Below are 12,922 nucleotides of genomic sequence, written 5' to 3'. Positions count from 1 at the left end.
CATCGAAGCTAAGCCCGTGACCCTGGTGCCCGTGCCCGAATTTCCGGTGCCCTCGCTCGAGTCCATCGAGGCAAAGACCGGGACCCCGATGCCCGTGCTCAGGCCACTAGCGACCGAGCCCAATTCTATTGAGGCCAGGGCTGAAGCCCCGGTGCCTGTGCTCCAATCCTCGACACTTGGGTGGTCAGGGTCATCGCGGCCGGACTCGGGACTCTAGTGCTCATGTTCAATTCTCCGGCTGTCAATGCGCAAGTTACTAGCACCCGAATAGTGAATATCTATTTAGGAAAATCAAAATCAATTTTATTAAAACAAACTAGAGAAAAATATTCTTCCATTTCATTTTCAGGTTAAATATTGTCATTTTCGTGGAAAATAATTTACTGAAAAATATTTTCCAAAAATGTCACATTATTTGCGAAAGAAACGAAATCAATAACAAGTGACCGTTGGATAACGATGAGAAATTCATTTTTTTTTACGTGAAAATCTCGTCTCGATGACCATGGATAAAACTAACTGTTTCGGAAAAACAAATAAAATGTAGTCTATTATTTTGAAAGCGGAAAATTTTCATTTTTCATGTTCGGAAAAGTGGTTTTTTATGATTTTAATTCTGGACGCAGAAACGAAATTTTGACTCAAGATACTCTTTTATTTAAGAACCTACAATTTTGACGCGGAATTGAATTGAGATATTAGTGCCCTTTCGATATTTTCGTGAACGGTGAAATTGCAAATTCAATCGTAGTCACATTTCATTATCATCACTTAGTGATCTCTTTTATGCCATGCTGCGATAAGAGCTTTTAGCGCCTTCGAATTTGAATATTCAAAACTCTCTTTGATCTAATAAATATCAATCACATTACTCTATTGTGTTTTTTTTTTATATGGTCAAGAAAATACGTCGGGTAGAAATGATGCTGAATAAGCAATGTTGCTTGGCACCATCAAATGTCATTTTGATCGAGAAAACGACGAGTCAAATGGGGTTTGGTGATGACCCGCCGCCACTCTCGGCGACATTCCGGTTGGCCTCGCTCGCTCAATCCTCGGCGGAGCTTCAGAAGACCGGTCTATAGATGTGCAGCGTCGGTGTCAAAGAGGGAGACGATGGAACGGTTTACGAGAACGAGATTGGAATATGAAAGTATGGGTGGGAACATGATTTGAAGGAAGAAAAAATTGATCAGCCCTGAAAGCGACGTTCCAAAAATGCATAATGTCAATACTGGCCAAAACTTGCGTTGAGCTATGAGCCTTTACAAATGTTGGGCCTTTGCATTTTCCATCCTCAAACACCCTCGGCAATTTTGCCAAGAGGCCCCTTAATAGGTTTGAAAGGCCGTTTTGGTGGAGTGTTTTAAGCCTCTCTTATGAGTCCCTTTTCTCCAAATCGCGAGGAAAATGTCCATATGGTTTGCGAACGCCCCACGTCACTAGCGAGGCGGCGAACATTTTTTCCTGGGATGGACCACTTATAATTTGACGCGTGTCTCGAATGAAAGAGCGAAAATCTTATTTTTCCCCTCTATCTGCTTCCGTTCGGGCACCACTTGCTCCTCCGTCGAACCATTATCTGCCTAGCCACTTGAGAATCCGGCTTTGGCTGTCGCCGCCGCGCAAGTCGCCGCAATCTCCATCCATCCCTTGATACTGATTGCGGCGCCACGACCACTGTGCCCGACACGAGTTTTCTCCCCTCTGCCTTGGTTGCCTCACCTCCCTCGTGCCTCTAGATCTAGCCCGGATGATCTCGATAGAGACGCAAAGTTGATGGAAAAATAGAGGGAATGGCTCGGCTTGACGGAGGCTGCCGCGATAACCGTGACCCTTGACGGACTGATCACGGAGATTGCGATCCAAGAACGAGCGAAAGCTTCCGAATTTGGCGAAGACCCTTTACGAAGCCTTAATGGCCCCGGAGCCCAGGGGCTCAGACAAGAACTTTTTTTTTGTAAGTGATTTTGTTTTGAAAAGATGCACGCCACGTCAACCGGTGACATGGCGCTCGCAAACCACTTAATACTTTCGTTCCGTACAACGCTCTCTCGTTGGTCCGTTTTTGGATCCTAGGTTGGTTTTCTTCCTATGGTCAGATCGTGCTCACCCCTTATTCCGAATTACAACACAGTTGTGAACTTGTGATCACTATCGTATGGCATTTGGCCGGACTAGGCGGCTTGCGAGGGATAAAGATAGTAATCAATTTCTCTCTCTCTCTCTCTCCGACGGAGCTCCGCTCTTCTGTTTGCGCAGGAGCTGCTGCGCTCGGGAGGTTCAGCTCCTCGTTCGTCCCCCCCGTCTTCTCTTCTTCGAGCGTTCGACCGATGATCCCTCCCTCCCTCTGACCCCGAGACGATCAGTCGTAAGCTTGGTTCGGTCGACAGTCGCCGAAGCTCGGTGGGCACTGCTCGCCGCTATCGCTCTCGAGGTTCCTCTCTGCTCAACCTTCTCTCCTCCTCAGCACCTACATTAAAAAAAAAAAAAGGGAGGCACGAATCGTGCACACCCATATGAATTCCCGTTCGAAAAGGGAGAAAAGACTCGAACTTTGCGATTTTGCAGTGGATTGATGCTTGAAGTCGTTAGTGGGTATGGGAATTTGGCCGCGGTTAGGATGCTAGATTGAGAATTTCTGCTTCTGGGGTTTTGGTGTTTGGGTCTCTCGGTCTCTCTGGTTTAATGGAAGCCATGGCGGAACACTTCGGTCGATCAGGGCTTAAATACCCTCCTAAGGTTGTCCCCCCTTCACAAATTTTGACAAACCACGCGAACTTGAGACTGCCGCCGAACTTGCAGCCCCTTCGGTTCCCCTCCCATGTCCATGCCAATGATATCTCCCCAATGGCCAAAGCTGTGTGCGATATCCTCGTGAGTGCACCGCCCGGGGAGATTGAGACTGCGCTTGACTCCACTGAGATCCCCGCGAACCCGATCCTTGTGGAAGAAGTCCTTAAGTATTCCTACAATTACCCTGCTTCAGCCGTGAAGTTCTTCCGGTGGGCCGGCCAAAAGCACAAGCACTCTGCGATCGCGTGGAATCTCATGGTTGACTTGCTCGGCAAGAACCAAGCCTTTGAGCAAATGTGGGATGCTATACGCTCCATGAAGAAAGAGGGTGCGCTGTCGATGGCAACATTCGCGTCAGTTTTCTCAAGCTACTGCAGTGCTGGTCGGGTCAGTGAGGCGGTCATGACCTTTGATGTGATGGACCAGTATGGGATTCAACAGGATACTGTGGCGGTTAACTCGATATTGAGCGCTATTTGCGCTGAGGACATGCAGACGACAAGGGCATCGGAGGTTTACGATAGGATCAAGGGAAAGATACCCCCGGATGAGGAAACGTTCGCAATTCTGCTTGAAGGTTGGGAGAAGGAGGGAAATGTGGACAAGGCCAAGAACACTTTTGGGGAAATGGTTGTCTGCGTTGGATGGAGTTCGCAGAACTTGTCAGCTTATGATGCTTTCTTGACTACACTGGTTCGTGGATCGCATGCTGAGGAGGCCATCAAATTTCTCCAGGTGATGAAGGGAAAAAACTGCTTTCCAGGTTTGAAATTTTTCTCCACTGCCTTTGATATTCTTAGTAAGAGCAATGATTCACACAACTGTATCCTGTTGTGGGATATCATGGTCAGTAGTGGATTGATGCCTACCTTGTTCATGTACAACCAAATGATCGGTCTGCTGTGCAACAATGACGACACCGACAATGCATTCAGGCTGCTGGATGAGATGGTGTTTCATGGTGCTTTTCCTGATTCCTTGACATATAACATGATTTTTGAATGTCTTGTTAAAAACAAGAAGGTCCGCCAAGCAGCCAAATTTTTCATTGAGATGATCAAGAATGAGTTGCCACCAACTCATTCTAATTGTTCCATGGCCATATCTATGTTTTTCGATGGCGACGATCCTGAGACAGGTGTCGATATATGGAACTACATGATTGACAACCGCTTCTCGCATCTTGATGCAAGTGCCAATGCCTTGCTTCTTGGCCTCTGCACTTTGGGTAGGTTCTCAGAGTTGAGGAAATTTGCAGAAGACATGTTTGATCGAAGAATTAGCATCTATGAATCAACGAGGGAAAAGTTGAAGGATGCCTTGTATAAGGCGGGAAGGAGGAGTGCAATGGACACATATGATTTTCTTTCAAGGAGATGGAGAGCTTGAAGATATCCCCACACAAAGTTGTCCCCATACAATCTTCTTTTTCAGAACCTTCTCATGTTTACATCTACTTTTTCTCTCTATTTTGGGAAATCTCCTAAAGAATTAGATTAGTTGCAGTGAATAAAAATTTCTTGATGTGAGCATCTCTCTCTTTCTCTCCCTGGCATTTTGTTGTTTACTTTTGCATTTTTTGTTCGTTTGATTCCTCTACTAATTGCATAGCTCCTGATAACTCATTCTGCAAATCTTGTTTTCATTCTTTACCTTGTGAAGGGAGCTTCGATGTTCCTATTCTTGAATATTTGGTTTAGAAGAATTATTATTACTGGGGAGTGCTGTCATGCAAAAGAGCCAGGGAGATGGCAGATGGTCTCCTACTTCACTGGTAGGTTGCTTGGGACCTCATGTTCCATTTCTCTTCAAATAGTCTTCCGTGGCTTATGCAGCGAAAAGTGAATGGCTTTTTTTGGTTCCTGGAATTTGCGGAAGTCCATACAATTATAAGGAACTTTCAAAATGGCCAACTACACATCTTTTTGACCATTTGGTTCGAAAGAGATGCACAAGCTTGACCTCAAAAGTAATTCTCTGATGTCAAGCTGAAGTGTATTCTGGCTTCTACTGGTGGATTGTCCTAGCTTTGACATTTCACCTTTGCCCACAGTCACTCCCCCTCTTACCATTCTATCTCTTTGTTCTTTTCCTCTCCTTTTCTTTGCCTTTTCTTCTCTCCATCTAATTCAAAAGTACATCATGTACTTTTCTCTCTAAAGAAATTCTGCGTAATAAAAAGTCCTATAGTGTTTAGCGTATTCTCCTTATCACCTGCTCTTTAGAGCCCTGCTTCATTACTTTATAATTCTGGTCCTTCCCATCTTTTATGGACTTTTGGGTCTCTTGGGAACATATCTTTGGTTTGGTTTCTCGTTTCCTACATTACTTTTCTGCGTACTCCTGGAGTCTAGGGATTGTTAAGTACATATTTCCCTTATGATGGAGCATGGTGTCAAGACATTTCTATTAAAGAAATTGACATTATTGCCTTGCCTGACCGTCCATGCGCCTGTTTCGAGACTCGAAATTGAATATATAACTACCATTTTCCTGGTTGTGGTGTTTACTGCTTGGGTTAATGGCCAATGAGGTATGGACTTTAAATCTTGAACTGCTGGTTTAATTACGGGTTGCTCCTGCGAATAATTTTGCTACAAAGTCCAGTTATGCTTTTCATCTTCTCAGGCCATTGTGCTGGAAAATGCATTTGTTATGTAGAGCTATGATCAGTGAACTACTGGTTGCTCTCATGATTAAGTTTCATGTGTACAAAGTCAAGAGCATGAAAGCCTGAACTGTTCTCTATTATCTTGCCCCTGCCTTTTGATGTTGGTAATAAACAAAATGTTTAATTCAATCTGGCCATAAAGAGATTTCCTTCATGTGTCCTCTCACAGTAAGTGGAAGGCCATCCGCCTTAACTTTAGCAACCTATTTGGCGGCGTGGCTGTGAGGGATATAACCTATAATTTCTTTGTGAACAGCCAAAACTAATCAACTTTTAAGACAAGTCCTTGCCACCGGGCATGGTGGCCTAATGATATGGGTTAATATTCTATACGTGAGGTCAATTGTTCGAATCCGCTTGCGGTAGTAGTGAGTGTATCTCACTTTGGTGAATGGATTCCGGTCCTCTAGCACCTTGGAGAGCTTTGTTGATGGGCACGCCTACTTCGGACTGATGGTGGCACATGGTGCTTAGTGACAATTTTTCCACCATCTAAAATTTGAACATTTTCTAGTGGGTATGTGACTCTAGTGACAACAGCTAGAAGGAGTAGCTATGTTGGTTGCCCCTTCTCACCCTCTCAGTTTTATTGAAAAAGAAAAGGGAATCTTAAGAAAATTTCCTTTTTGTAACACTTTTCTGAATAGGACACTTTAAGATTGTAGAACTCGGTAGTTCTGTCTATATCCCATGCTTTAGACAATAGGAATCTCTATAACTCTAATTGACAAACTGTGAAACCTTGTAACTGCCACTCCCACCAATCCTATGTGTGTAAAATGACTTGAATGAGATAGGGATGGTGGAGTTCCAGGTGAGCAGGATATCTGTCAGACTCCCTTAAACGTCAATTTTGAACTGTTAATTGAAACCTACCCATAACCTCTTGGAAGTTGGAACCATCCGAAAACCAGTGATGCCGGTTCCATGGGTTTTGGAAAATCTTGCACTGCCTTAAACCTCTTCGGCATATTTGTAAGTAGAAACTAAAAAATGTTGTAAAGTACAATTTTAAATGCATACTTGATCTGCAATTGCTTTAAGGGATAAAAGGTAAATACAAAGAGTCTACAATAAAGTATCAAACATTCTTTATATGATATGGGTAAAAAATGAAGAAATGCTCAACAACAATAATTATGTCAAGAGCATATTATAGGTTGTAGCGATGTAGGGTACAAGATGTACCGGTTTGGTGTGGACCGTGCCTTGGAATCTATCCTATACTGTCAGGTTCTCAATTGTTCGAATGTGGAACTTATCCTACTACCTGGTAAACTATCCAATCATGTCAATTCCATAGGTTCACCCAGTTCACCTTCACGAATTATTGTGCAGCCAGGAGCAAGGCCAGAATAGATGATTTCTTGCTCCTCCGCCTACATTTGGCATATGTGTTGCAGTGAATGCTAATTCATAGTTTACAACCTGCAAATGGCAGTTGGAGAAATTTGACTTTTTCTATTTTAGGAGTAAACGGATTTTTCTACTGGACAAATTCATCGTGAGGTATGAGGCTATTTGGAGGCAGCTGCTCATTGGTTCAATGATGCTTTTGCAGGAAAGTCAACTTCTCCTGTCGCTATGGATGTGATGGACACCATCTTTCTGCTTGTCTAAGTTGAACAACTTGATGATTAGATTTCGGATTATAAGCTCTCACAACTGTGTTTCTGAGTTTACATATATCTGGCTTTAGGCAGCCTTTTGTTCGTAATCTAGTGCATCTACCTAAATTGTGTTACATCTATGTGTGTTAGGTCTTTTCTTAAAATTTTGAAACTTCATTATTATCGTGCGCTGTTTGATAATTTTTTTGCATTTAATTTTTATTTGTTTTGCTTGTTCGGAGTGTCCATAAAGTGTTAAGCAGCTCTGTCTAGATGTTGAAATGTTATCACGTCAGGAGCCCTAGAACATTTTAAGCATTAGGTTTAACGGTACTAAAGCTTTGCTTAAAGTTGCGTGCCTGTTTATCAGTGGGGGAAAAAAGAACCTGTCAATTGAGCAACTGAATATCGTAACAGTGTGCAGCCTTGAGGATACCTGTAAATTGAATAATGTGCAGCCAAAAGCCATGTCGTCAGGTGATTTTTGCATTTTGGCATTAGTTTAAGTAGATGATTGACTGCACATCCGTCGTCACTACTATCCCAGTCTCTTTTCAATGGGTCAATGGCAATCCCTCAGTTTTGACTCCGAGATCTGATTTCTTAGGTTTTACTTTACCTTAGGCACGATCCTTTTTGCAGGCCTGTTTATCAGGGGGTAAAAAAGAACCTGTCAATTGAGCAACTGAAAAGTCAAAACAGATTGTAAAAATTGTCATATTTCTGCCAGAAAGTTATGAACTAGATCGTTTTTGTTATGATGAACTGTTATTAGCAAACTGAAGGGTAATACCTAGTACTTAAGCAGGACACTCCACCAAAAATGAAGAGAGAGAGGAAAATGTGTGCTTTTTTCTTCTGGCTGAGACTTTGGAATGTATTGTAACAGTGTGTAGCCTTGAGGATACCTGTAAATTGAATATTGTGCAGCCAAAAGCCATGTCATCAGGTGATTTTTGCATTCTGGCATTAGTATGAGTAGATGATTGACTGCACATCCGTCGTCACTACTATGCCAGTCTCTTTTCAATGGGTCAATGGCAATCCCTCAGTTTTGTCTCCGCGATCTGATTTCTTAGGTTTTACTTTAACTTAGGCACAATCCTAGATAGTATTCCTGTACCTCATATTATCATGATTGAGCCAGCGCTTCTCATTATCTCTCTCCTGTTTCATTTCAGCGGACCTTGGTTACCCTTTAAATCCTCATAAGGTTCCTTTCCATGCTCTATAATTTGTTTCTGTTTCTGTTGTTTCTATGAGCTGCGTTCAATTCTGAACTTGGATGATTTAGGTCATTCCTGGTTCTGGACCTCTTGTCTATGTTAAAGTTGCTCATGTCTGCCGTCTACCTTTTGTTAAAATATTTGGAAACCAACAAAGATGCTCTAGTTCATATTATATTTATTTGCACTTGTCTACTGACCCTATCTTGTTCCATTGGTTCTTTTCGTTGATTGAGGTTGATACTCTCTTAACATGTGGGCACAAGCTAATGACCTGGTTCTATATGTTGCATCCCTTTGTTTGTGAGAATTTCCTCAGTATTGGGGCCTTCATATCTTTACTAATGCGGTAATCCATTTGTTGAAAAGGGCAAGATCATGCCCCCAAGTTTCAGTTGGAAGTAACCCGGCGTTGCCGAGATGGGCGTAACAGAGCTGAGTTGAGATGAACCCTTTTATTACATGAGCTTTTGAATCGAGAATCCAATGTTTTCAATTCGTTTCGAGCTTGAGCAAGCTTGACTTTTCAAGCGCAAGTCCAATAGGAAATATATGGGAATTCAACTACTTGACTGCGCTATTGGGTGCTTGAATTAAGTATTGCAACAGTCCAGCTAGAGTAGGTTTGATACTCGAGTTACTTGAGCTCAACAAAATTGAGTCATGTTAGAGTTGTTAGCAGTTGAGCTCAAGAAGATTGAAAGGGTCGTTAAGATAGCATAGAGTTGACGGTAGATTGTGGCCATTCAGATCAACAATTATGGTGGCCAGTTGGTGGTGGTGATATGTTGTGACGTGAACTCTAATTGATCGAAGTGTTGATTAATAGCTTCACGAGCCAAGAGTACACTGGCCATGATTAGTTTCCATCAGAAGAAGCCTTCGTCAATATGACGTCAGGTCTTTTCATCCCTCTGACGGTTTTCTTAATTACAAAGCCTATTTGTAGGCGTAACGTTACCACATGACTATTGACCAGGATGATCACATGACCCTCCGAGCGAATGTGTTGTTCGACACTGATGGTTTTTGGTGTGATTGTGCTCTTTCTTCAGGCTGATTCCGCAAGAATAGTAGCAGGAGTTCCTCGATCGATGTCTGTTATGGCAACTGAGGAGAACACCTGGAGAAAATCGGTCATCGTGCAGAAAAATGTCAAGGCTCGATGGACATTTCTTTCTGCGAAATTCAATATGGATCTCTCTGTTTCTTAAATTTCATTGATAGGGTGTGCTGCATAACGAGGTCGACAATAACTTCGCCACCGAAGCAGCATGGGCAAGAATGCTCTGAAGAATGCTGTCTTGATGTAATTCTAGTTCCTTCGGAAATAGTAAAATCTTTAGCGCAAGAAGAAGGGGGTGATGTTGCAGACAAAACTAAAGCATCATATATGCCTGGAATATTTGAGGAACTTAGGCCCTGTCCTTTGATCCTGACATCCAAATCATTCTTGAATTGTATATTGATGATTAATAATTAAATATATTTTTAGAGTATCCGAGATACCTTGGAAGCCAATCAATGGATGTTTGTTTGCCCATCAGTTAGAACATTTTCAAGGATCCGTGTGTCCTGGAAAAAGGTATCTCTCGCCAGCGAGACAAAGGCGACATATGGAAGCTTTTTCTTGTCCAAGATGTCTTCCCAATGTTAGGGACTCCTCAACCAGCAGTCGTTGTGTTCGAGCATTGTGGTGTCGGATTGGCGATCCGGTTTCCTTGTCTCGGCGAATTGTACAATCCGTTATGTCGCCAAACCCTCCCGGGACATCAGCGCGACGCCTTTGATGCATCTGACTGAGTGTATTGATGTGGTTCTTAGCAAAAGACTGTTGGCTAATGTTATAGAATGGTTTAAAAGCAGAGTGAACCGACACCTGTGATCATTAGGTCTATTTCAATAGGGAAAAGTAGGATTGAACCCATGATGTTCCCCTCCACATGCAATCCCAAAATATGAATTTCCTTCTTTGTTAAGCACAAAGTGGGAAAGAAAACACTCAATTGGGTATTAAGTAGTGCATGCAAGTTTGGAATTTTTCCCTTCCCTTGTCCCCTCAATAAAGCTTTCCTAAGTAGATTCCTAGATACAGCAAGACTCCCAACCCCACATCACAACAGAAAGATACCAAACCGTCCCAACATCAAAACACGAGAACCCAAGCTAACTCCCTCTTCCTTCCCACGTCCCTCCCAACACTTAGAAATCATCTTTGGGGAAAAAGGAAGGAACTCCCGTTTGTGCTTGGCCCTCATGTTGTCTCTCGAGAGGCAAAAATCTAATCCCTCATCCTATCGTTCCCTCTAACATGGCAAGTAAAGAGCACGACCCGTGGCAAGAGCAGCGGACCCACCCAATCATCTGGTGCGCGGCCATCATCTGCGCCATCATCGCGGTGGCCGCGATCGTCGCGGGCATCGCCGTGTTCATCGGCTACGTCATCATCCACCCCCGGGTGCCCTTCATCAGCGTCGTCGATGCGAGCCTCGACATCTTCCAGGTCGACCTGGCCGGGGTTCTGGTGTCCCAGGTAAGCATCGACATCAAAGCCGAGAACGACAATGCCAAGGCCCACGCGAGCTTCCACAACATGGACTTGGTGCTCAGCTTCGTCGGGCTGGACATCGCACAGCTCCGCGCCGACCCGTTCGACGTGAGCAAAAATGATTCCAAGACATTCCACTACGTAGTGCAGTCGTTCCCGATCTCGCTCGCCCCGGAGCAGACCCAGATCGCCAGCAGTTCGCTGACGCGGAACCAGGTCACGTTCAATCTGAAGGGCACTGCCAGGGCTCGGTGGAGGGTGGGGCCTCTGGGCTCGGTCAAGTTTTGGTGTCACCTAGACTGTCACCTCCAGTTTCACCCTCTAAACCAGACCTACACGAACGCCAACCGTTGCACTTCAAGAGGCAGATGAGAGGGAAAACATTCAGGCTCATCGGCTCGGTCCGCTGTGAATCTTGGGTCAATTGCAATCATCGACGACGGCAAGTCTCGTGTGAACTTTTAATAAACGCGATCGAGCAGCTCCGATGACATCGATATTTACGAACCCGAACCATGCAAGTATGTCTCCATTTTCTGCACTTGTACCCATGATCCCCCTTGCTAAATATGCACACTTTATGCCTTCCATTTTAGGCTTAGAGTAACAAAGCTGTAATTTTTCTTTCTGGAGTAATAAAGCTGCTAGAGCTAGTAGTGTCGCTTTTTCTCTCTTTCTCAGTAGCCTTCTGAAACCACTTGACAAACTCTTTTGCTGCTTTTCCTTTGTAACGAAGGCAAAGCCTTTTGCTTCCCTAGCTCTTTGAACAACCCATGAACAAATAGACAAGTGGTAAAGCGAAACCAACTTTTGCTTCGCGTTTTTCATATTCTTAAATTAGTTTCTTCTGGATTATATGATTCGAAAAAAAAAAGCATTAATTGAACCTAGATCATATCTAACGTTAGATGAGACGAGTGCGTATCGGACCAACCTGATCTGACGGCACACGTGACCTGGGCTCACATGCCCCCGGCGCAATTATATGTCCCAACTCTTTACGAGAAAGATGTTAGTGCGTCCTTCTTGTTGTCAATGTTGGAGCCACATGTTCAAAAGGCATCGATTGACTTCTATGTTTTGTTTATTTTTCAGAAAAAGCAAAGGAAAGAAAGGAAAATTTTCCATGGAAGTTCTTGCCGGTTCATTCAATCATTCAACTTGAATGCTCATGATCTTTTTTCCTTTCCTTCGCGTTTGGTTTAGATAAGGATTTACGAAGCTAAAAACTTTATTGAGTGATCGATGGTTGAGATGTGGTTACTTCAAAACACCTAAAATTCGAAAAATCCCTATCGAAAAATTATTAGTCATCCAACCAATTGAAAAGGGAATGCTATCCCTATCCCATAAATTTGCGATTTGCTTCAATTTATATTGGAGTTTTTTTTTTTGGTCGGAATTTATATTGGAGTTCAATTATGGATTTGTGACGATTAAACCAAATGAGGCCTAGCACGCCATGAAGAATTGAAAGAATACGTGGGCATTATTAGGAAAGCATCATGCTGGGCCGGGCATGACTATCAGCTAATTCGCCACCGGCCAGCCTAGACCAAAAAAATGCCTTGTTGTCGTCCAATCGTCCTTCTGATCCGGCGGGTTACGATCATGGACATCGCCGGCACTCACGTTTAGTCGGTTCTGCATGCGAGTGATGTCCGCAACTCGTAACCCATCAATCAGAATGGTGGTAAGAAGAAGTTTGCTCCCACCGGGGTCGGAGGAAAACGTAGCCCGAGCAAAAATAGCAAGCTCTATACTCGAGCCGGGCCCGGTCCAAGGGAAACTTGGCCACTTACTTAAACGAAAGGGATTCCATCGCTTATCTGTGTAACCACCCATCCATCCATCGATCTTTTTGCATGGTGAAATCTTTCGGATTAGAAAAGAACTGTTGATGGAGAATGGAGAACCCCTTTTCTTCATGGACGGATTTCAGATAATATAGCCCTATAAACTTGTACATTTGATCCCACAAAAAGGCCCAAAGTCTTTTGTTTCTCATATTAAAAACGACGGTTCTTCTTTCACCTGAAAGATGGCAATATGGTATTCGTGTCTATTATTT

The 12,922-nt window shown here is 43.5% G+C and overlaps 2 protein-coding genes across 2 annotated transcripts; both read left to right on the top strand.

Moving 5' to 3' along the window:
• Positions 1-2,197: 2,197 nt before the first annotated feature.
• Positions 2,198-4,328, top strand: LOC115690011 (pentatricopeptide repeat-containing protein At1g77360, mitochondrial-like). The gene has a single exon (XM_030616232.2). It carries the CDS (start codon positions 2,689-2,691, stop codon positions 4,183-4,185), a length of 1,497 nt encoding a protein of 498 aa, XP_030472092.1. The 5' UTR covers positions 2,198-2,688; the 3' UTR covers positions 4,186-4,328.
• Positions 4,329-9,976: 5,648 nt separating this feature from the next.
• On the top strand, positions 9,977-11,504 carry LOC115690012 (uncharacterized). The gene has a single exon (XM_056317722.1). The coding sequence runs from the start codon at positions 10,615-10,617 to the stop codon at positions 11,221-11,223; it is 609 nt and encodes a 202-aa protein (XP_056173697.1). The 5' UTR covers positions 9,977-10,614; the 3' UTR covers positions 11,224-11,504.
• Positions 11,505-12,922: the final 1,418 nt, after the last annotated feature.

Source organism: Syzygium oleosum, unplaced genomic scaffold, assembly GCF_021117445.2.
Source record: "Syzygium oleosum isolate NSW1041296 unplaced genomic scaffold, Sole_v2.1 Sole_v2.14, whole genome shotgun sequence".
Taxonomy (NCBI): Eukaryota; Viridiplantae; Streptophyta; class Magnoliopsida; order Myrtales; family Myrtaceae; genus Syzygium; species Syzygium oleosum.
This window is presented reverse-complemented; position numbering and strand designations above follow the sequence as displayed.

Excerpts from the sequence above, each read along its gene's own strand:
- LOC115690011 (XM_030616232.2), top strand. The coding sequence starts at position 2,689 with ATGGAAGCCATGGCGGAACACTTCGGTCGATCAGGGCTTAAATACCCT.
- LOC115690012 (XM_056317722.1), top strand. The coding sequence starts at position 10,615 with ATGGCAAGTAAAGAGCACGACCCGTGGCAAGAGCAGCGGACCCACCCA.